At 51.0% G+C, this 24,770-nt stretch overlaps 1 protein-coding gene across 4 annotated transcripts in view; it reads left to right on the forward strand.

Annotated features, from left to right (window-relative positions):
• Window positions 1–24,770, forward strand: part of Ephb2 (EPH receptor B2) — a 182,375-nt gene that overhangs the window by 154,080 nt on the left and 3,525 nt on the right. Inside the window, exons 6-14 of one of the 4 annotated variants that reach the window (XM_040756334.1) lie at window positions 353–477; window positions 7,540–7,705; window positions 9,559–9,667; window positions 10,458–10,525; window positions 20,116–20,238; window positions 20,751–20,998; window positions 21,887–22,102; window positions 22,562–22,711; window positions 24,102–24,295. In XM_040756334.1, coding sequence (XP_040612268.1) covers window positions 353–477; window positions 7,540–7,705; window positions 9,559–9,667; window positions 10,458–10,525; window positions 20,116–20,238; window positions 20,751–20,998; window positions 21,887–22,102; window positions 22,562–22,711; window positions 24,102–24,295 — 1,399 coding nt within the window. The remainder of the gene's footprint in view (window positions 1–352; window positions 478–7,539; window positions 7,706–9,558; window positions 9,668–10,457; window positions 10,526–20,115; window positions 20,239–20,750; window positions 20,999–21,886; window positions 22,103–22,561; window positions 22,712–24,101; window positions 24,296–24,770) is intronic. The other 3 variants (XM_040756335.1, XM_005081014.4, XM_040756336.1) reach the window with 3 other exon arrangements.

The following is a 24,770-nucleotide window of genomic DNA, read 5'->3' on the forward strand; positions in this document are numbered from 1 at the left end:
GACTGCTGGTGGGCCGGGCTTGGTAGATTGACTATTTGATGGACTTGGTTGAGGTAAGGTTCTTGTGGCACACGCCTGGCCAATTCAACATGTATGACCCAATGGCAGTTAAGGTGCTTACGGTGCCTCACCGAGTTGCAGAACACTGTCACCAGCTCTGAGGGGAGCCACAGCCCCCACCACACTCCAGCCCTCCCTCTTGGTCCTTGCTCCAGTCCCTAGCCCCACCATCCTGCTTTCTGCCCGTTCTTGTCGATCTCACAGTTGCCTGTCCATCCATGCGGTAAGCCGCATGAGGTAAGCCACATTGCCTCATGCCTGTTTTGACCCTGACCTCTGACCTCTCTTGCAGCACCGTCGGCCGTGTCCATCATGCATCAGGTGAGCCGCACCGTGGACAGCATCACCCTGTCGTGGTCCCAGCCAGACCAGCCCAATGGCGTGATTCTGGACTACGAACTTCAGTATTATAAGAAGGTAGCCGTGTCCCCACCTGCCCCAACTCCCCAAGAGTCCCTCTCCCAGTCTCAGCCTGGGGTCCCCTCTCCTGCCAGCCTCAGGATCATGCTGCCTGGCTCTCCACTGGCTCTCCCGCCCCTGCTATGAGGTCTTGGGCAGGTGCCTTGACCTCTCTGAGTGTCACTGTTCTGGTCCAGGGGACCAGCTAGCTGTCTGAGTGACATGCCATATTCAGTCCTATTGCCACCAAGACCTCTTCAGACTTGACCTCCAGAGGCCTGAGGTTGTGATAAACTGCAAAAAAAAAAATCAAAAAATAACCTACTGAAAGTGCCCATGTGGGGTTCTCCCCTAGAGACTACAAGGGCCTCAGGGAAAGATGGACTCCTGTTTAGACTAAGGTGTCAGTGACTCTGAGGAGGTCCACAGTTGAGGGTGAACCAACAGAGGACAAGAGGGTTCTCCCCAAAGGCTGAGAGAAGAAAGTTGAGCTTCCTTTGAGCCTCCCCAAGTCTCTTGTAGCGGCTGACTGTATGTAGGCACTTTGGGCTGGATAGGGGATTTCTCCCTCATCTTTTAGAACAGGCCCCACTCCCGTTTCAGGGAAGCATATAAGACTGGTCAGCCAGAACCCATTTGAATGCTCAGGCAGGCATCCTTTCCCCTCCGGGCTTCCATTTCCACATGGGTGGACTGCAGAGGAGTCTGTCGCTCCATGGGGACCAGGAGAAGAAAGAGAGCAGGCAGGAACCAACACCAGGTGCAATCCTGGCCTCCCTGCTCTCCTGCTCTGCCTCCTGCAGAGTGGGCCAGTGCTTGAGGACAGTACCACATGGGACCAGAGAACAGGAGGCCCACACGGCTCAGGGCTGCAAGAGTGGACATAAACAGTTGGCCTCCCGTCTGGGCAAACACCAGAGGCCGTGAAACCTGCCCCTTTGACCGGTAACCCTTCTTCCTTGTACCCAGAGAGACCACACGGACCCCCGGGAACGGTGATGTAGAACTGAGTGTCACTGACTGATAGGAGTCCTTGGCTGGGGGTGATCCCACTGTGAGCAGGAGATGGATGGGGAGTCAGGCCACTAAGGCTCAGAGAAGACAGCTGGAGACAGTGGCAGCTAAGCCTGCTGGAGCCCACTTTCTGAGGCCCCACCTAGCCCTAGCACCCCATCAGCTTCTGAGGTAGCCTAGCTCTCTCTACTTGTCACACACTAATCCGGCCTGCCATTCAAGTGTTCCTAATTACTGCCTTCTGTACATGTCCTGGGGCCCTGTGTTCCGGGAGGTCAGGGGCCACCCCTCTCTGGCCATCACCTTCTCCCCAGAGTCCAGAAACTGAAGCACAGAAGCACGTGATCCGTGGGTTGAGCAAACCCCTCACCGTGGCTGTCTCCCCGAGAGAGACCTGTGTGCCCCCAATTCCCACCTCTCCTCCCACCCTGGCTTTTGACTTCTCTGTCACGTTCCTCCCTCCGTGGTCTCTCATATGTGCCTGTCAGCATCTTAGGGGTACCACAGAAACACTGCCATCCACGAACATCTTCCCACAGACTCTGCCTCTTCTCTAGAAAGCCCATCCTGGCAGCAGGGGCCCCGGTCTCCCTAGGGTGTGAATGATGAATGGGGACATTGTGGGGATGAAGCGGAGAGTGAGGGATGGAGTCTCTGAATAAAACAAGAACCAGAGGCAGACTGGCTGCTTGGGCCGCTCACTTCCTGCCCCTCACCACCCTGGCCAGCCCCGGTTCATCCTCTAGCGTTTCAGCGCAAACGTCTTGGCCTTCTCCAGGAAGCCTTCCCAAACTGCCAAGACCAGGGCCAATATTTCATCTCCTCCCCTCCCCCCCGCCCCGACAGCACTAAGCCACCGAGTGAACGCGTCCAGGGTGAGACTTTAGCTCTGCAGCATCCCAGCGCCTGGTACACAGTAGGCTCCACAGGTTCTTGTTGGATGTGTTGGGGAAGGGGCCACTGAGGGGCCTGAGTGTCTACTGAGAAAAGCAGCCCTGCATCTCACGGGATCCTGAAGGACTTTGAAGGGGCTGCCAGCCTAGGAAGCTGGGACAAGTAGAGAGAGCTTTGCCTTGCAGGGGCCAGTGTCTCTCTCTCTCTCTGCGCCCTCCAGCAGGGGCAGCTAAGCAACTGAAAAAAAATTAAAAAGAAAGAAAAAGGGGGGGAAAAAACTAATTAAGAAGCGTTGTGATTAAATGAATCTGAAAGTGGTTTTCCCCAAAGATTGGAGCGGAAATGAGGAATCCCTGTGCAGTCCTAACTGCGACCCATTTCCTACCTCAATGGGCAAGCCTGGGAGCCTGGCAGCGGTGTGAGCCAGGGTGCCATTGCTCTACTTTCCTGGGGGCTAGGAGGCTCCACAGTAGCCAAGTGGCTGCCTGCTCACTCATAGTCCTCACCGTGTGCAGGACACACCACACCACCATCACAGCCACTCTCGGGCACTGACAGGAGGAGAAACTGAGGCACAGAGGCTCGCTGACCTGTCAGCACGCCATGCTGAGTGACAAAGAATCTGGCCTCCATCTCTCTTTCTCCGTCTCCTGCCTCCCAGCTTTCTCCCAAGATCACTTCTGAGATGACCTGTGACATGTAGATGGGACCAGGTCCCCTTCTGTTAGCCCCTCTGCTCAGAGCCTGGGGTGTGCAGGCCATCAAAGGAGACTTCCACAGTCATCGGCTGATTCTGGCCACAGAGGACCTCACCGTCTGGGAAGAACAAAGGCCGAGACACTAACAGTCATGTGGGGTATTCAAAGGTCTCAGGGGTGGGAGGTACCTAAGAGCAGCCCACAGCCGTGGCATGGACGAGGGGAGGCCTGTATCCTGGACATTTGAGCTGAGGTTTGAAAGCTGAGAGAAGTTCACAGAGGGACGTGTGATGAAGGCGGTTATTCAGGCAGCCGGCGCAGCAGGCTCAAAGGCCCTGGGGCAGAGCTCCGCAGCTGCATTAGGAGAACAGAGAAATAATCTCAGATCTCAACCAGAACAACACGGCAAGAGAGAGAGCACGCCACAGGGGAGCGTTCGGAAAGCAAGGCTGGCTGGGGTGTGCCTTGCCTTCCAGGCCTGGAGAGTCTGGATTTGATTTAGAGTATGATAGAAGGTTCTGGAATGCTGGGATCTGACTCCAGTTGTGTTAAAGATCTATCCATCCATATGTGGAAAATAGGATAGACCGGGGGAGGAGGGACCCAGAGATGCTTGGGACACCAAGGAGACATGTTGGCTCCTTGAGTTGGGACAAGTTGGCAGCAGAGTTGGTGAGGGGTGACAAGTTTAGACAAGGACATGGCAGGATGACTCTGGGGATAGTGCTGGTTCCAGGAGCAGGGGATTTGCAGGTGTAGATGTGATACTTGCCAAGGAGGCTTAGGATATCCTGAAGCATGTTCCAAGGGTCAGTGGAGGCAGAGGGTGCAGCCTGGGATCACTTAGGACCCAAGGAGAGGGAGGAGTAACTCACGGTGGTGTCAGGGAAGCAAGGTCAACTTCTGCTCTGAGGTCTAGCCTTCTAGCGTCACCAGGGAATGGCAGAAGGGTTGCAATAGTAATATTTATATCTGGCAAGCTGTGGCTGGCTCTTACCAACATCTAGGATCTGCCCTGTGCCCACAATTTATTCCTTTCTGCAATGTTCCTGAACTTTCTAGAATAAACGCTAGGCCTCCCCCACCATAAGGTCGCTCCATCTCCCCCAATCCTCTCATTAGTCTCCACAAAGGCCCTTTAAGAAAGACAGTGTCTCCCAGCCTTTCTTCAAATCTACTGGGACCTCTGCCTTCCCCAAGCCTGAACTGACAGTCATTTCCTGAGGCCACTGGGTAAATGGGCAGCGGGCTCACTGCAGACCAGCCATTTCCATCCATCCAGTGTCCCTGGGGAGGTGGCCTCCTTTAGCAGCTTCCCAGAGCCCGTGGGTTCGTGTTCTCCACAACTGGGAGCAGTCACTGGGCAATGCAGGGGCCCTGACGTCTATGTCAATGACAATTCAATAGAAATGTCCAGTCAGTAGCTCAGAGAGGTGAGCACTCCAGACAAGGGCCAAGGATAAAGTGAACTTTGGTGAAATGGGAACAGGATCTGTCCAGAGAGGTGAGCACCCACTCACCTCGGACTTCCTTTCCCTATTTCCTGAACGTTGGCAAAGACTGCTCTCTGACAGTTTTGGTGGCAATGACCATGCGATCTGTCGTTTATGGAGATACTGTGCGCGGTGACAGCATCCATGTGCTAACAGCTCCGGCCATACTCTGTGGGATCTCCACAGTCACGTGACGGCAACCCACTGCTGTTACCTTCCTTTGAGGATGAGAAGGCCAAGGCTGCAGAAGATGAGAAGGTCAAGGCTGCAAACCAGCCATGGTGGTGCCTGCCTGCAATCCCAGCACTCTTGATGTAAAGGCTACATTCTCAGTTATACAGTGAGGCCAGCCTGGGCTATGTGAATCTGGCGCAATGAAAAGGAGGGAGAGATAGAAAGAGGGAGTGAGCAGGCAGGCAGGCAGGGTGGGCCCTGGTTCTACCTAGTCCTGGTAGACTTCCCTGCATTTCTCCCATCACCTGGTGGTAGCTCCCAATGGTACTCCAGAGACGAGTCTGGACCAGTGCAGGCTGTCTGGTATCTCCATGAGCCATGTGCTGCCTGATTGAATTCTAGAGGTCTGGAATTTATTGCTCCATTTTCTGGATTGGCACACCAAGCCTCAGAAACAAATGGTTCATCCTGAGGACACGCTGCAACTAAGTGGAAACTTGGTATTTAAAATAGTATCTGGTCCCATCTCCATCCTGCGCCTGGCTTTAGGGAAACAGTCTGCTTGGATTGGGTCCTCACTATCCTGAGATTCCTTTGACACCAGGATTACCTCTATTGTCCTCATATCATCAGGAATTCAAACCCCAAGTGTCCCTAAAGTGGCATCCACCCAAAATATGGACTCTGACCTTTGTGCTGGAGCAGATATCATGTTGTACAGCGGCACCTACTGGTCTATGTTGGAATTGCACCCTAGATTGGCCATATATGTCAATGAGGAGCACCTACTGTGTGTGTATTGAGAGGGGGGTCTAGAGATAAATGGTGTGGCCCTTGCCCTCGGGAAACCCACATCCTCAGAGGAGATAGGCACATGCATTAGAACCATAGAAGACGTTTGCACCTACTACTTGTGGCTGGGACACCAAAAGTTCCCCATCAGCGTTGGCATTTATGCTGAGCCTTGAATGATGAGCAAGGAGCTGCTAGCCAGAGGAGGAAAGAACACTTGAGGCTGGAGAACCTGGCCAAGAGCCTCGTATCCAAGCAAGTGGGGGTGGGTCACCTGATAGAACCTAGTAGGAGGTGTGCGTCTTGGTGGTAGAACATTCCCCTAGTATGTCTGAGGCTCTGGGTCCCATCCACAAAAATAAACAAAATATGGGACCCAAGATTAAATTTGAATGAAGAAAAATTTAATGCATGCCCCAAATAGAGCACAAGCTATAGTTGTATTACAAAATTAGAACCGGAGAGACTGTTCATTTGGTAAAGTGCTTGCCATGCAAACATGTCTGAGTTCAATTCCCAGCACCCATGTTAAAACAAACAAACAAAAACAAAAGTGGGCACAGCAGAACACACATATAACTCAGGCACTGGGAAGTTGGAGACAGGTAGGTCCCTAAGGCTTGCTGGCCGGCCAGCCTAGCCTAATTGGTGAGGCCAGTGAGAGACCCGGTCTCAAAAACACAGTGGGTAACAACTGAGAAAGACACTCTTGCTGACCTCTGGCTTCCACACTTAAGAGCTGTGCATGCACACAAATACATACAAAAATCTAAATACATATGTATATATTAATGTGCATTGGGGCCAGGGGCTGCAGATCAGTGGGTAGAGGACTTGCCTACTGTGCCCAAAAAGCTCCAGGGTTCCACCCCCAACACTGCATAAACTGGACATAGCAGCAATAGCAGCACATGTTTGTAATCCCAGAATTTAGGAGGTAGAGGCAGGGGGACTGTCTGTTCATGGTCATCCTTGGCTACATAGCAAGTTCCAGCACATCCTTGAGCTACATGAAACTCTTATCTCAAAAACAAACACCCAAAGTCCTGGGGGGTAGAAGTGGCTCCATGTGGAGCCCAGTTTTGAGCCCCAAAGCAGCCACTAACCAGTACGTGTGAACTTGAATGTCATTGTCCCTCTCCAAGCCTTGGTTCTTTTCTCCCCCTAGGGTACTGAGACCAAGCAGGGGATATTCTGCAAAACTCATCAAGGCACAGAATGTAGGACTGGGGGTGTGGCTCAGGTGCTATAGTGCCAGCCTAAAATGCAAAGAGCCCACATAAATCCGGCATGGTGGTGCACACCCATCAACCCAACACTTGCAAGGTGGAAGTAGGAAGATCAAAGTCAGTCATTCTCTACCACAAAGCAAGTTCAAAGCTAGCCTGGGCTACATGAGACCCTGTCTCAAAACAAACAACAAAAAGGCTCAGGTCAGAGTCAGGTGCAGAAGTGATGAAATGTGTCTTCATCCTGCAGTTTTCAAGAACTTAGTCTAGTCTTTAGAGTCTGTTCACAGTGGCTACTCAACAAATGTGTATTAGTCAGCTCTTGCTGAGATAATGCTGCAAAACAAGCAATCCCACAAACACCGTGGTATACAACAAAAGGAAGCTACTTTCTTCCTCATAGATCTGCATCTGTGAGTTAAATGCCCCTCATTCAGCTTAGAGTTGGGTCAAGGTCTCCACACATTTCTTGTTCTGGAATCAGCTGCAATTCCCTGGTTCTGGAACCTGGTTCAAGTCCCTCTCCTGGCAGAAGCATAGAAGCCTAGCCAGAGCACCAGACACGTGTGGAGTCTGCACCATGCTCATTCTCATGCCCACTAGAGTGTTCCAATGGCCAAAACAGGTCACATGTCCAGATCCAAGACAAATGCTTCTGTGGGAAGCATTCTTGAGCCACTTGGCACAGGCATGATGGGTAAACCTGGCATGGGAGAGGGCCTGCCCTAAGGAGCAGCAGAAGGTGGCAGGCTCCTGTTCTCTCTAACGATCTTCTCTGTTTCCCAGCAGGAGCTCAGTGAGTACAACGCCACAGCCATAAAAAGCCCCACCAACACGGTCACAGTGCAGGGCCTCAAAGCCGGCGCCATCTATGTCTTCCAGGTGCGGGCACGCACCGTTGCAGGCTATGGGCGCTACAGTGGCAAGATGTACTTCCAAACCATGACAGAAGGTAAGTGGAGAGTGCCAAGCACCAGCCCCATCAACCAATGAGCAAATGTGCTAACACGGGGCCCCATTCCTAGGATGCCTGTGCCAGCCAGAAAGCAGGCCACCTCCCTCTCTCCCAGATGTGAACCTCTGTACATGGTACAAACTGCACAGCTAGCCGTAAAGCCTCCAGTTCTATGGACCACAAGGGTCCCTACTTCTCTATTACCATCCTATCAGTGAGACTGCTTCCTCTTCTGGGATACTTAGGAGGTCAGACCTAACTTGCAGATCCATGCTAATCAAATCCTTTTCTTTCCCTGCTCTGGATTTTTAATCTATAAGACAAAACAAAAAAATTGTGCTTAATTGAGATAGTAAACATTGTATCCATTCACAATTCCAGCAAGTTGCAATGAGACTGGGAATTCTGAAATCCTATCTAAGCTCAGCAAAAAGAGGTGCTGGGATAGATTTGTAATGTCTGCCCTGGACAAAGGAATGGGCCTGTGTGCTATGTTTGTTTTCCAGCCTTAGACTATGTGATTTCTGAGATAATCTTGAAGAACAGTAGATTATAAGGGGTGTGACTTCCAAAGCAAGACAGATGGGAGTCCACTTCTGACTTGACCCTAACTGTGTAATCTTAACCTTAACCTATCTGGCCCTGTCTTTTTGTCCATAAAAGAAATGATAATTATGTTACCATCATCATCAATAGCACCAAACACACTTAAGTCTTAGGGATCTAACTCAGAATTGGTTTGAGGACCATATATTTAGAATAAGTATCCTTTCCATGGGCCTGTCACCAGCCAACCAAGTTCTGGGACATTCTTATGGCTAGACTTAGTGTCACTTCTTAGCCTCTGGCCTTGGAGCATGGACATTGGCTCTCATCTGGCTAAACCTTTCAGAGACTCTTGGATGGCCCTAAACTCCTAGCCCATTGTAGAAGCCTTCCCTGAATGCTCACCTGTCTTCCAACACTTGCTTTCTCTGCCCTCTGCCCTCTGCCCTCTGCCCTTTCCTCACCAGCAGCTCCTCTTGCCTTTCTCTGCACTCCTCCATACCAGATGAGCTCACTGGCCAGGGACTGGGCACCAACCCAAGTCCTCTTTATTAACTCAACAATTCTGTGTCAGGGCCCTGCTGTATGCCAGGCCATGTGCAGGCACTAGGAACCCAAAATGACCTCACCCCTTGACTTTGACAAGCTCCTCTTCTTAATAATAGCATGGAGGAGGGTGCTGGGGTAGTGGAGGAGGGTGCTGGGGTAGCTGGCACCAGCCCAGCTGATGCCAAGTGCATCTGTGCACTGTCATTCAAATCCCGGCCTCAGGGCAGGCAGATGAGCTCGAGTGCTGGCTTTGACCTCTTCTTTCCTGGATAACCACAGGCCCATTCTGACCTCTGCAAGCCTGGTTTCCTCAAGCACGAGGAGGCCACTGTAGGAAGCCTGTCACAGGGCTGCTCTGGAAGTCTCTGTGGGTGACACTGCAAACAGTAGCAATGGGTGTCCAGGCTGCCTGAGTGTTCTCTGTGAGCCAGGTATTGTCAGAGGTGTTACTTGCCCAGTGTGATCCGGGTTCCCGTCCCGGGAGCCAGGCCCCAGCCATTCTTCCTTATTACCTACCTCATCAGTGTGGGAATGCCGGGGTCCCTGTGCCCATTTTATAGATGAAGAAGAGAGGATTGAAGCCAGTCATTGGCTAGTTCCTTCTCAAGTCTCATTTCCTGCTCAGCACGAGGCAGTTACTGGATTAGAAGCAAGAGGGGAGTCTAGGGGTCACCTCAGAGACCATCCTGGTGGAGAATGGAGGCAGGGTCAGGCCCCCAAACCAGGCCGAGATAACCACTGCACTGTCTCTACAGCCGAGTACCAGACCAGCATCAAGGAGAAGCTGCCTCTCATCGTCGGCTCCTCCGCTGCTGGCTTAGTCTTCCTCATCGCCGTGGTCGTCATTGCCATCGTATGTAACAGGTGGGTGGCGGCGTCTGGGCCTGGTCTTCAGCCATAGTTGGGAGCAAGTGGGGACTTTCTCTCGGCCACTGGTGGCAGGGAGGGGCTCCAGCAGGGCAGGATACATTAGGTGACCACCGACCATCCTTACAGTAAAGTCAGGTGCTGTGCAAACATGATCATAGACAGGGTCGCACACTGAGGCACTTCAGCAGTGAGGAACATTCCAGAACAGTGGGCAGGATGCTAGGAGCTGTGGGGATGGTGAAGGACGATGCCATTCACTGCCCCAGGCAGTGGTTGAAGCTGAAGAGATGGGAAGAGCTTAGCCAGGAGGGGCTGGGTGGGGGTTGGGGTGGCAAGGCAGAGCCAGAAGGGTGGAGCCAATCCTTGATGGCTTTAAATCATGATGTAAAGACTTCCTGCTTAAAGAGACCTCCCACACACAATACCACTTCCCATTCAGGGACCAGAGCAAGCTCAGGCAGGCAGAAAGACAGACAGACAGACAGAGCTTCTGAGGTCAGTGAATTCAGAAGCCACAACTAGTGTCTGAGGACTTCACCGCTTCCCTTAAAGGGACTTGGCTGCAGAAAGGACCGGGAACAGAGTGAGCCTGGGTTTGAGGAGGGAGAAATGGGAATGACAAGTGGGGTCAGGGCAAGGGTAAACAAAGGACAGGCCTAGACACCACCACCTCCAGCAGGGGAGTGGCCTTAAGGGCTTGCCCACCCTCTCTCCCTATCACCTACTGTGGCTCCCACCTCCCTGGGTGCCTCCAGGTGGCTCCAGCCCTTTGCTCTTGTTCCAGAAGACGGGGGTTTGAGCGTGCCGACTCAGAGTACACCGACAAGCTGCAGCACTACACCAGTGGCCACAGTACGTACACACCCTGGGACCCTTCTCTGCCATTTCCATGAAGACCCCTCCAGCTGCTGCTGCTGCTGCTCCTCCTCCTTCAAGATCTGTGTTTAAATATGTATGCGTGTATGAGAGCATATGTGTTTGCATGAGCGTATGAGCCATAGAAAGCTGGAGTGTCAGGGTGTGTACACCTACCTATGCCCACACAGAGGACATCACCCATCCCTTGGAATTGCAGTTACAGGTGCTTGTGGGACGCCTGGCTTGTTACATGGGTGCTGGGATCCGAACTCTGGTCCTCATGATGTGCAGCAAGTGCTCTTAACCCCCGAGTCATCTCCCCTGCCCTGCACTAAGGCCAGCAGGTCCTGGATGTGCCAGGCTGCCTCTGGCTTTTTAGCTTTTGCACCTGCCGTTCCATGTGCACTTCCTGCGATGACCCCGTCATGCACTACCCATCATGCACCACCACCATCCCTCCCTGACTCCATCCATCCTGATCTTAACCCTAGCCTGAGCCAGTGCAACCCATCCTACCAGAGACATTGTCCCCACTGTTGCCTGGTCTCCCTGCAGATGTAGCAGGTCTTCTCCAGATCGGAAGTTGTCTTCTTGGCACTAACAGGGGCACCCAGCACATAGTGGGTACCACACATACGAGTGAGCTATGTAGAGAGATGGACCCAGAGCTTCGGGGTGTGTGATGGGAGTTTAAGCAAGGGCCTTATTGAGAGTGTTTCATTTGAACAAAGACACAAAGGCACTTGGAGAGTGGGCTGCTCAGCTATCTCCAGGGACTAGCATTGCAGGCCATGGGGATAGCCAGTGAGAGCACTGAAGGCCAGGGGGGTAGCCAGTGAGAGCACTGAAGGCCAGGGGGATAGCCAGTGAGAGCACTGAAGGCCGGGGGGGGGGGTGGATAGCCAGTGAGAGCGCTGATGGGGGGGAGGTAGCCAGTGCAAAGGTCTGTAGGTAAAGCAGACTTGACTGGGCAGGGTGGGAGTGATGACTGCGAGGTGGGAGTGAGTGGGGAGCCCCAGTTCTGAGCTGAGGACTGACTTTCTGCTACAGTCCCAGCAAAGCCTTCTCTGGATATTGTGTGGAGAACAGAGAAAAGACACTGAAGCTAGGAAGCTAGGGAGGTGGCTCTTGGAGCCACCCAGGCCAGATAACATGGTGGCTACACCAGGTGACGGGGGCATTGGTAGGGTCTCTCTCATTCTCTCTCTCTCTCTCTCTCTCTCTCTCTCTCTCTCTCTCTCTCTCTCTCTCTCTCTCTCTCTCTCTCTCTCTCGTGTGTGTGTGTGTGTGTGTGTGTGTGTGTATGTGTGTGTGTCAGTGAGTCTCAAATATCCCAGGCTCTTCTAGAGCTCACCATGTACCCAAAGATGACTTTGAATTTAAAATCCTCCAGGTGCTGGGTTTACAGACATGTGCTACCACGCCCAGTTTACACAGTTAGAACCCAGGACTCTGTGCATGCTGGGAAGCACTCTATCCATATAGCCACATCCTCAGCCCTCAGACTTGTACTGCTGGCCTGGAGGTGGGGCAAGGAAGAGCAGAACCTCCGAATGCAGACTCCAGCTCAAACAGTTTGAAGGGCAAGTTCCTGGGCTTAGACATCATTCTGGACATAAACATAAAAATAAGCTGTTAAAATTTCCATTAAGATCTTCAAGAGTGATGGGGAAGTCCATCCTAAGCATCACAACAGTGAAAGGGTCACAGCGACATCACAGTCGTGTTTCACTAATGTGTTAGGAAGAAGTCACCACTGCAGATCCCCCTCCAACCACCACCACGGTCATAATGTTGACTCCTTTTGTGCATTTAAGCGTTAAGAGTTTCTGGGGCTGGAGAGATGGCACAGAAGACAAGAGCGCTGGCTGCTCTTTCAGAGCCGGTTTAATTCCTGGCACCTACGTGGCAGCTCACAACCATCTGTGACTTCAGTCCCAGGGGATCCACCAGCCCTTTTCTGGCCTCCCTGGGCAGCGGGCATGCAAAATGGTACAGAAGCATAACAAGCAGGCAGAACATTCAAATAAAAAAGATAGGGTTGTTTTCATGGGCTGGGGAGACAGATGAGGGGGTAAAGTATTTGCCTCTCAAGCATGAGGACCTGAGTTCAATCCCCAGTGCCCATTGAAGAACTGTTGCGTTTGTCTCTCGGCTGTCTCTGTGCTGGGAGTGAAGGCAGAGGCTCTCTAGGACTCCCTGGCCAGACAGCCTAGCCTGCTTAGCAGGCTCCAAGTCAGTGAAAAAACAAAGTGTATGAAGTTGACCTCTGGCCTCCACATGCATGCACACATGCCTACACACATACATGTGACATGCACTCACACATACAACAGCAAAAACAGAACCTGCTTGCATGTTTAATGCGTGGCTAGCACTTAATCCTTGTAATAGTCCCACTGTGAGTATGGATTCCAGCACCCAGACTACTCAGAAGTTCTGGGAAGGAGCTGAGTCCTGCCACCACCCTGTGCTGTGTCCAGCCCACCAAGGCAGAGCAAGTTGAGCTATCCTGCTCTACCACCCAGAGCCATTTGGGAGCATGGTAACTTGAAGCCTGAGCCAATAACTAGGAATTAGAGAGGCAGAGAGAGTTGACACAGGGTTTCTGAGTGTAGCCTTGGCTGTTGGCTGTCCTGGAACTCACTATTAGACCAGCCAGACTGGCCTTGAACTCACAGAGATCCACCTGCCTCTGCCTCCCAAGTGCTGGGATTAAAGGCATGAGCCACCACCACTTGGCTTGAGATTTATTTTTAAAATAGATTCCATGATTTGTTCAGAGATCAAACTGACTTTGTATTATCCTTCAGTACTGAGTTTTTAACAAAAACAAAGACCAAAAAAAAGCTGAGTTTTTGTTCCCTGCCCTGAACTCTCAGAGACACCCAGGATGCATCCTGGATCCCATGTCCACCCCCACAGCCTTACACAGCCAAGATGAAGGAGAATGTAGAAAGCCAGAGATGTGTGTGGCTGGGTTAGGGTCACGAACATAGACTAATTCCCCAGCCATTGGCACGTGCTGAATGGGGACCAAGCTCTAGGGTGTCTGGACGTGGAGCCTGAGGGACTGACCTTATTTCTCTCTCTCCTCTGCCACTGGCCATCTGGTTGACCTGGAGAAAAACACTGAACCTCTCTAAGCCTTGGCATCCTTATACAGTCCACAGAAAGAGTGATGGGTCCTTCGGAAGAATCTGTGGATCTTAGCATCATAATAGTGTCCTTATAATAGCAACATTTAATAAAAGCCAAGTCTACTTTTCATGAGACAACAATTATTTGTTGCTTTCTGTTTGCCAAATGCTCCACTAAGTCCTTTAGAAAATTTCTCCAGGGCTGTGGAAATGGCTCACTTGGTAAAGTACGTGTAGTGAGGCACGAGAACCTGATATGATCCCCCAGAACCTGTGGGGAGAAAAAAACCAAGCATGGTGGTACTCAATTGTCGGATATCCCATCCTTGGGGTTTGGGGGGTGGAGACAGGTGGATCTCTGGAATTTACTAGCCAGGCAGCCTAGCCTAATCTGCACATTCCATTGAGGAACTCTGTCTCAAAAAAAAAAAAAAGCAAGGTGAGTGGTTCCTGAGAACTGACACCCAGGGTTATTCTTTGGTTTCTGCACACACTTTAGATGCATCTGCCCATGTGCGCACGTGCACATACACACACACACACACACACACACACACACACACGTGTGCACACACACAAGACTCTCATTTAGCCCTCACAGCCCCCTAATGAGTCCTCACCCAGGCTCAGGCCAGCAAATGTCCCTCCTGGGGGCTACCCTGTGAGATGTTCTTTCTGGCCATGAAGTTGTTGTGCCTGGAAAACTGGCAGTTGGGTAGACACCAAAAGGAACTGAGTTGGCTAGGTCATTCGCTAGCTGTGTCTGTCTCCTTGAGTGGATTGTTTGGTCTTCCTATGCCAGTCTTCCATCCAATGGGAGCAAGATTGAGTGAGACCAAATGTTTTGTGTTGGTTTTTGGTTTTTGTTTGTTTGGTTAGCTTTTGGTTTTTTGTTTTTTCAAGATAAGGTTTCTCTGTATAATAGCCCTAGCTGTCCTTGAATGCAATCTATAGACCAGGCTGGCCTTGAATTCACCAAAATCTGCCTGCCTCTGCCTCATAAGTGCTGGGATTAAAGGCATGCACTGCCAGGCTGAGTTGCTATTCTTATAAGTCAGACACAGTCAGATGTTAGCAACATCATAAGGTTCAGCCTGATGGCATTTTACCTAGCGGGATTGTCAGAAGGGATGACCTGGTTTAAAACTACCAACTTTATAGAACAGATTTACACCCAAAAAAATCTTCACTGAATTTGTATGCAGCAAGAGTCTATTAAGTATCTTCTGTATGCCACCTTCACACTCATGGCTAAGCAAACACACTAGAGCAAGGGCTTCTAACCTAGGATTAGACTGTGGGAACTCGACACAGCCCGTGAACGCCAGCATTGCCTGTGGAATATGAGAGTGTGCTCATGCACGGGATTCCTTCTCTAAGGGGCAGAACTGCAGCTTTCACCAAATTCTCCAAGGCACTCGTGACCCCAAATGAGAAGAAGATCCTCAAGTCAATCACTGTGATTTGACAATAAGCATTGAGTGCCTGGGAATTGAGCAAGACAGAACTGTCTCTGTCTACCTGGGGGAGAATGTAAAACACCCCCAGGCACCACAGAGTTCTAGAAAGGGCACTCAGAGAGCTGTGAGCATGGGTGTTTGGAAGCTGTGGACCAGGATAGAAAAGTCACAGACACCAGGGTCATAAATTGACAGTTAAGACAGGGCTGTTATACCTACGGAAGGCCACAGACCTTCTGGAGAAGTCCAGTCAGGCTTCACAGAGGAGGTGGTATTTGATATGGTTTCAGAGAGGAAGAGGAGGTGCTAAGAACAAAATGACCAAGCCGGGCGATGGTGGCGCCCGCCTTTAATCCCAGCACTCGAGAGGCAGAGGCTGGTGGATCTCTGTGAGTTCGAGGCTGGGCTGGACGGATAGCCTCCAAAACAATACAGAGAAACCCTGTCTCGTAAAAACCAAAAAAAAAAAAAAAAAAGAACAACATGACCTCAGAAGCAAGAAGGGACGGGCTGTGCCTGGAGCCCCTAGGAAAGGACTCTTACTAACTGGTGTTACCAGTCTATCGTTGCTGCTATCACAAAACACCTGAGGCTACATCATGTCTAAAGAAAGGAGGTTAGTCAAACTCTCAATCAGCTGCTCTTCTCAAGTGGCAGGAGTGTGTGTGACAGGGAGAGGCCACATAGACATTTAGGAGGACTGGGTTTGTTCTTTATTCTCTCAAAAGAACTAACTAGTCTCCTGGGCCCCACAAACCTCCATCCATTCCTCCCTAGGGTTGTGCCCTTGCTTCTTAAAGTCTCAAACACATGAACCTGTAGGAAACAGACCTCATCCAAACTAGAGCAGCTAGAGGATAAGGACAGAGGGCTGGGTGGGGCCGGTCATGAGTGGCTTCCAGTGTCCGGCAGAGGAACTTGCCTTTGTCCAAGAGACAACCTGCCATGCTCCCAGCTAAGGCTGGGAATGGCCTCTGGCTGCTGCTCATAGAGATGCTGAGTCTCCTTTGCTCCTAGAGTGACCTCATTTCTTCCCTCCCTCCCCAGCTGGCTGTCAGGAAGGGTCTCCCCAAGTTGTGCTGAAACTCAGGAAGTCGAAAGCCAGGCACTGTGACCCATTGTATTGTGTCTGAGAAAAAAAAGTGGGGCTTCTCCTGGCTCTGAGGAGGCTGACTTGGAAGGAGGGAGATGTGGCTCATATATCAGGTTAGGAAAGCCTATGCTAGGGCCAACAGGAGTGAGAATTGTGACTAAGAACCATCCTTGAGGGTGGAGCAGTTAAGAACACTGGCTTCTCTTGCAAAGGACTCAGGTTCTGCAGTACCCACATAGCAGCTCACAACTATAACTCCAGTTCCAGGAATCTAACGCCCTCTTCTGGCTTCCATACATATGGTTCATAAACTTACATGCAGGCAAAAACCACTCATACCTATAAAATAATGTTTTTAGAAAAACAGAACCATCCTTTAGATCTGGGGATCTGTAGCTCTGTCATAGAGCATTTACTTAGCATACACAGGGTTCAATTCCTGGTCTCATAAATATAAGATAATCAGCCTTAAGACTGGACACTTGCTGCTCCTCCAGACAACCAGGAGTTCAGTTTCCAGCACCCACATCAGGTGGCTCATAACTGTCTGTAACTCCAGCTCCAGGGAATCTGATACCTCACGTACATACCATATTCAAATACACTCACCTACACATGATTAAAAATATCCCATTTTTACAAAAAGAAGAAAGAATCACACCTGTGTTCCAATCTGAAAGACCTTGGGTCTCTAAGATATGTGGCCTTGGCCTGAGTGATTGACTTTATGGAGCTATAGTTCTGTCTCACAGCTCTTGGGAGGACCGAGGAGAGACAAGAAAATGCAGGCAAAGAGTCTGGCACAGTGTCAGGCTCAGATAAAGGCTCAGCAAGTGACAGCTGCTGTTACTCTAATTCATCTTTGTCGCCTGGATCCTCAGCTCCCAAGACTTGGAGCATCCATTGTGTGCAGAATTCTGAGATGTGTGCCAGAAAGAGAGCAGTTGAGATGAGAGCTCGTGCCCAGCTCTCCCAGACATTCCATTTTGGCCGGTGTTTCTTATTGTCCTTGTGAAATCTTGGGCTCCTATACAACTCTAGTGAAAGTTTTGCATCATATGGCCAGAAGGACTCGTGTGTGTGTGTGTGTGTGTGTGTGTGTGTGTGTGTGTGTGTGTGTGTGTTGGGGTATGTGCACATGAGTGCAGGTGCCTGTGGAGGCCAGAAGAGGGCACCAGATTTCTTGGGGCTGGAATTAATGGTTGGTTATAAGCTACCCAACATGGATGCTAGAAACAAAACTCAGGTCTCCTGCAAGAGCAGTGTGCACCAATTGCTGCTCCATCTCTCCAACCCCATAAAGTTCTTTTTTAAAAAGTGTGTGTGTGTGTGTGTGTGTATGTGCATATGTGTAAATCCAGGCATATTCATGCCACAGTATATGTGTAGAGGATGGAGAATAACCTTAGATGTTGGGCTTCATTTTCTACTTTGAAACAGTTTCTTGTTTTTCCTCTGCATGCTCCACGCTAGCTGACCCACAAGCTTCTGGGGAGCTCCCTGTCTCTTCCTGCCATCTCCTTATAGGAGTGCTGGGATTATAGATGCTGCTGGATCCAGAGTTTGCTACACCCACTGACCCATCACCATTTATAACATTCTGCAAATAAAAATCTAGACGTCTATTACTCAGGGATGGATTTTTCAGGATATTTTCTTTTTGTCATATTTATTGCCATAATTTTGGACTTTATACATTTCTTTTTAAAAATAATCTGGCCCAGTTCTATTCTTTAGCTTTTATTTGTTATCATAGCATATATATGGATGGCTGTGTTTGAGTATCGATGTGACCTACACACTTGTGGCAGTCAGAGGGCAAGTTTTGGGAGTCAGCCCTATCCTTCCACCTCACTAAAGCAGAACCTCTCCTATTCCTTCCACAATGCTGCATACTCCAAGCTAGCTGACCCACAAACTTCCAGGCTACTCCATTCTCTCTGCCTCCTATCTCTCTTAGGGAGCACTGGGATTAGAGGTATATACCACCACATCTGGCTTTTTATTTTTATTTTTTAACATGGCTTCCAGAAATCAAACTTAGGTTATCAAGCTCATGAAGCAAATACTTTTACCCACTGAGTCTTTTCCTCAACTCATGAATTACTATTTTAATTAAAATAAAAGCCAATATAAATAATTGCGTTTTACTCCTGGGGGTCTTAGAGCCTCTCAAAACCTATCTAGGTACTGCCAAAAGACTTATAGACTCAGTTTATAACCCCTTACTGAAAAGGTCAGCTTAGCACATGTATGTACACATGCACACACACAAACACCAACACAGTCACAAACATAGCTAATGTATTAGAGTTAGGGTTAGCCATATGCTGAGCTGTTTAGTTTTTGTGGGTCTCTTCTAGTATTACACCCTTCATTCCTAGTATAAAATCAATGAGCATGGCTGTGTTCCAATAAAACTTTATTTGTCACACAAGCAGAAGGACCTGTACTACAGGCTCCAACTCCCAAATTCACAGGATATCTGAAGTAGAAGCAGAGAACGGTCATCATATGGTTCTAGGGTCATACAGCTGTGCTGGGTTGGTGGCCTATGGGGACCCAGGGACTCCAGACTCTGAGTCCTAGAACTGTTCCCTCCAGTTTCACAGCTTCCAACACTGAGGAGAATGAGAGTGGGGAGCTGGGGAGCCCAGAGGAAGGCCGGGGGGTTGGAACACCCATCGGAAGGGGAAGACAGACTGAACGCTCTTCCGCCATCACAGCAATTCACTGACTCAGTGTGGGTCAGAGCGGGGACTTTGATGTCCAGACTGCCTTCTTCTCTTCCTGAATCCACACATAGACATTGACAGCAGGTCAGGAATGAAATGAGTGTGTCCTGGGGTTTGACTTCAGGCTGCTCACCAAGGAGTCCAGGGATCCAGAAAGGCTTGAGGCTCAGCTAGTGAGGGTGAGGGAATGTAGGGTACTCAAGATGTGGTGAGTGAGGCACCCCATCAGGTTCATGGACCTGGCTGTAAGTGTGTGCGTGCACGCGTGTGTGCATGTGCACATGTGTGTGTGCGAGTGTGTGCACGTGCACGTGCACATGTCCACATGCATAAGTGTGTGTTTATGTATATGTGTGCACTCCGTGAGTATGTGTGCTTGTGCACGTGTGTGTGCATGTGCACACACACATATCTATATGCATTAGTGTGTGTGTGGTATACTTGTTAATATGAGTGTGTGTGCCTGCTCATGTAGATACAATGCATGTTTGTGAGTGCTGAGGTTGGTGTCAACTTTCCTACCTTTATTTTGGGGGACAGGCTCTCACAGAACCTGAAGCTCATCAGTTCCACTAAACTAGCTGGTCACTGAGCTTCAAGCATCCATCCACCTCCATTCACTTGTCCCAAATCACAATGCTGGGATTACATGATCATACTACTGCCCTGGCTTTAATGGGTACCAGGGATTTGAACTCAGGTCCTTGTGCTTGAGTGATAGGCTCATCACTGATTGACTCATCTTCCAAGCCCTCTTTTCCTTTACAACTTCCTCTTTCTTGTCCTTGCACCTGGATTCTGTATCATGGGGCAGCAAACTTATCCAACCTTTTATTCTGTGCCCTTACCAAAACCAGACATCACTAGTCAATCACAACAGTCTTTTAGCTGCTCCAGAAAGCTATTAGTGATCTGTGATCTTGGAGCAGGCACTAGAACCTATCTGTCACTTTTCTGATCTCTGTTCTCCCCACCTTTCTGCTTGCTGCCCATCAACTCAGTGAGACCTAGATGGGTCAGGTGATCTGAAGTGGGGTATACCAGTTCCTGTGGGGGCCATGTAGGGACAGCCTTTCCCTGGGGGCGGGGCTTCCCTTTTTCCATGTGTGCACCTCTGGAGCCTGTCCACGTAACCCAGCCTGGTCTTGTCCCCCAGTGACCCCGGGCATGAAGATCTATATCGACCCTTTCACCTATGAAGACCCTAACGAGGCCGTGCGGGAGTTTGCCAAGGAAATTGACATCTCCTGTGTCAAGATCGAGCAGGTGATTGGAGCAGGTAGGTGGCAAATGCCTCAAGGTCCCACGGCTCTGGCCGTGGGTGGGTGAGCACAGTGTAGCCCTGGAGCTGATGGTAAGCTGAAGATCAAGGGCCACAGAGGACCCTCCTAAAGGTTCAAAATTCCCAAGTGGGAAGGACCCTCAGAGGTCACCCTGTAGAACTGTCCTCAGAGGTCACCCTGTAGAACTGTCCACACACAGAGGGGAAGCAGGCTACCCTGAGGCACAGCAAGTTAAAGATTGGGGTGGATCTGGAGCCTGGTTCTGACCTTTCCGCCATCCACCATGGCCCTGTCCCCATGTCCTCACCCCCAGGACCCCAAGGCAGCCGTGAAAGGATGCACTTTCCCAAAAATGGCTGCATTTGCTCGAGGCCCCACATTCGCAGTGGGATCCTGAATCCAATAGAATGAAGCCACGAAGTACCCACAGTGGGAGTGACAGGCAACAGGAGGTAACACTCCCCACCTGACACGTGACACTGTGCCTGTCTCAATGTGTCTCTCCCAGGGGAGTTTGGTGAGGTCTGCAGCGGCCATTTGAAGCTGCCAGGCAAGAGAGAGATCTTTGTAGCCATCAAGACCCTCAAGTCAGGCTACACGGAGAAGCAGCGCCGGGACTTCCTGAGTGAGGCATCTATCATGGGCCAGTTCGATCACCCCAATGTCATCCATCTGGAAGGGGTTGTCACCAAGAGCACGCCTGTCATGATCATCACTGAGTTCATGGAGAACGGATCCCTGGACTCCTTCCTCCGGGTAGGGAGAGCCCCAGGGGTGTGAGCAGGGTAGGAAATGGGCTGATGGGCATAACTTCATCAGATCTTGAGAAAGCTCTGGGTCAGGAATGGCATACTAGCCACCACCTTTCATTGTGTTACCCTGACAGGCATTGTTAATCAATCCCGAGCCCTCTCCCACTCAGCTCAGAAGCAATCTCAGAGTCCTTCTCAATGTGGTTTGCTGGGAAGCCCAGGCATTCCCTCAGGGTTGTACAACCTGAGGTGCATGCCCGTTCATGCTCAGGAAGCATTCTCATTACACAGAAGAATAGAGTTCAGAGATAAGAAGCATTTTCCTAGGGTCAGAGGGCAAAAGAGGGAGCCCAGACCACAGACAGGGGTATTGACACCCCATCCTGGTTGCACAAGATAAGGGAGAAAAGTCAAAGCACAAGGCCAACAGATAAATCCTCTCAGGACAGCACAGTCAGCCATCAAGACAAGAGACCATTGGCCATGGTATCAGGAGCATGCCTCTGGGCCAGCTCTCACTCAACAAACATTTATGAAGTTGGTCCTAGCACCTTCCATGTACCCTCCTGTTTAAGTCAGAGCAGGCCTAGAGGTCACGTGTCACTTCTGCCCTGTCTAACAGGTGAGCAATTAGGCTCAGCCAGAGTGGGTCGGATGTGCAGTTTGCACTGCCAGGAAGAGACAGAGTTGGGATCCGTCTATGTATTCTTACTCCAAGGCTGGTGTTCTCGCCACCTTCCTCAGTTGGCCTCTCCTAGGCCACTCTGAGGTTCCTGGGTGTCTGAGTCCTTCCCAGGATGTGTACAAAGGTGGCAGACACCTGCCATTCTGAGACGTTCCAGAGCTCTGACCCCTGCTCTCCCGTTGACTCTGTTTTCCACCTTCCCCGAAGCAAAACGATGGGCAGTTCACAGTCATCCAGCTGGTGGGCATGCTGCGGGGCATCGCGGCCGGCATGAAGTACCTGGCAGACATGAACTACGTGCACCGGGACCTGGCTGCTCGCAACACTCTTGTCAACAGCAACCTGGTTTGCAAGGTGTCCGACTTCGGACTCTCACGTTTCCTGGAGGACGACACCTCTGACCCCACCTATACCAGTGCTCTGGTAAGGGGACAGCAAGTATCCTTGGGCTATGTGTATCTACTGACCTGCCCAGGCCAAGCCTTACTGGGCCCTGGAGACAGGAAGGGACACACAGAAAACCTCCTGTGCTCTTGGATCTCCTGGACCTGGAGATGATGAGCAGAAGGGAGTGAAGGACTGGGAGCCAGGACATAGCCTTGGAAGGCAAGGGAGACATGAGCACACTGTGGAATCTGGGGGACCAGTAACTCTGAGAACCAGGGGGGCCTTTGGAGGACTCAAGGGTGAAAAGGTGGACCCCAGATGGCATTGTGGGGACAGGCACTCCCAGCAGAGGAACAGCGTATGCAAATATCCTGAAGTCTGGGAAACAATGAGGTTCTTCCTGGGATCTGACAGAGCACAGTGTGGGGAGTGATGACAGAAGAGGTCAGACAGGTCACCATCCCTGCCCATCAGCCTCTCCTCTCTGCTTCCCAGGGTGGGAAGATCCCCATTCGCTGGACAGCACCGGAAGCCATCCAGTACCGGAAATTCACCTCAGCCAGCGATGTGTGGAGCTATGGCATTGTCATGTGGGAGGTGATGTCCTACGGGGAACGGCCCTACTGGGACATGACCAACCAGGACGTAAGTCTCCAGGATGTAGGCAGTGTCTTGCTGGCCCGCCAGGTTGAGGAGCCCAAAACCAGGGACTCCTGGCTTTGTGCTGGTTTCCCTGAGGTTGAAGGCCTGTTTCCCAGGCTGATGAACATGGGACTCTCAAAGGAGAGGGACTAGGGAGGTCCACCTGCTCATCCACCAGCAGCAAATCCTCAGCATGTGGGAGTGGCCAGGCCCGAAAAAATCCACAATGCCGTGTGTGTGTGTGTGTGTGTGTGTGTGTGTGTGTGTGTGTGTGTGTGTGTGTGTGTGTGTGTGTGTGTGTGTGTGGACAGTCAGGACAAGGTCAGCCAAGAAGCCATCACAGAATCAGTACTGCTCAGAGAGGAGGGGAGGGGGGACTGCGGGGGGGGGGGGATAGCTCTTGCAAAGGTGCGGAGGAGAGGCAGGGTCAGAAGCTTGGTGAGGCTTTGTGTGGGTCAGCTTTCTGTCATTATAACAAGATGCCTGAAACGATCGACTTAAAGGAAGAAAGGTTTGTTTGATCTCACAGTTCCCGTCTGTATCCGGTTGGCCCATTTCTTTGGGGACCATACATGACAGCGAGAATGTAAAGGAAACCGCCTGCTTCATAGCAGCTAGGAAGCAAAGAGAATGGAGGAAAAGGGACCAGCATCCCAGTATCCCTCCCAGGGCATGCCTCCAGCGGTGTACCTTCCTCCCACTAGGCCCCACCCCCTAAAAGATCTACCACCATCAAATAGTGCACCAGGTTGAGGTCCAAGCCTTCAGCACATGGGTCTTTGAGTGACATCTGAGACTCACACTGGAGCAGGCTTCAGGGGAGGAGTTTGAAGTCACCCCAGGGTTTTTCATTCGTACAAATACACTGGAAAGATGAAGCTCTTTGCAAGGGAAATCCGTTAAGCTGTGGTCAAGTTCTAGAAGATGAGTCTTATCTTCATGGTGGCAGAGCAGGTTGAAGCCATATTTGACCTATTTCTGACAGAGGGGCAGGTATTGATTGGCTCTAAAGTCACCAGCCAGCTCAGGGCCCTGCTCTCTACCCAGATCTCTATGGCACGCGTATTAAGGATATGACTACCCTAAAGTCCAGTGGGGGCCAGCAGGGATGTCCACGGCTGTAAGAGCCAGAAGGGGGCTTACAGAGGGTGAGAACAAAGAGCTGGGACAGCACAGGACAGGAGGGTCACCTGATAGGTCTTGGTGACAGGCCACCTGAGGTCCAAGGTTGACAGAGAGAGGGCAAGGACTTAGCACAGGAGACAGGTGATGGTAGAACCCAAGGCAGCCACAGGAGCTAGAGGAGTCCCCATGGGTCAGGCCTGCAATGCTCCAGGGATAAATATTGCTAACCCCAACCACCCAACGCCACTCTGTCTCTGTGATTTCCCAGGTAATCAATGCCATCGAACAGGACTACCGGCTACCTCCGCCTATGGACTGCCCGAGCGCCCTACACCAGCTCATGCTGGATTGCTGGCAGAAGGACCGCAACCATCGGCCCAAGTTCGGACAGATTGTCAACACGCTGGACAAGATGATCCGAAACCCCAACAGCCTCAAAGCCATGGCACCCCTATCCTCTGGGTATGACCGCCCTGGACCCACCCTGTCTCTAAGCCCTCACTTCTGGGTATGATTCACTTTAGCCCCACCCATCCTCCCTGGGTTCTGTCCAGGCCCCACCCAGTCTAGGGTGGTGGAGGAAGACCCTTGTAAAGCAGGGTCGGAGAGGACAGCATTTAGGAAGCGCTATCTACGGTCCGGAGTCTCAGTGGTGACTGGCTGTGCTCAGCACCGACTCCTCTCTCTGGTATTCCTTCCTCTCTTCACGCTCGAGCTAGTGTCTATCTGTGCCCTCATTGGCACATGTACAAATGCACACACACACACACACACACACACACACACACACACACGCATGCACCATTTGTGCATACACAGAGCTAGGCATAAGCACTCATGCTTAGTCTCACACAAACACAGCCTCACACACACACACAGTTTCATAGTCACCAATGTACAATGCCCCCATTTAGAAGGACATACCCACCACATCCAT

This window comes from Mesocricetus auratus, unplaced genomic scaffold (assembly GCF_017639785.1).
Source record: "Mesocricetus auratus isolate SY011 unplaced genomic scaffold, BCM_Maur_2.0 Super-Scaffold_100014, whole genome shotgun sequence".
Classification (NCBI taxonomy): Eukaryota; Metazoa; Chordata; class Mammalia; order Rodentia; family Cricetidae; genus Mesocricetus; species Mesocricetus auratus.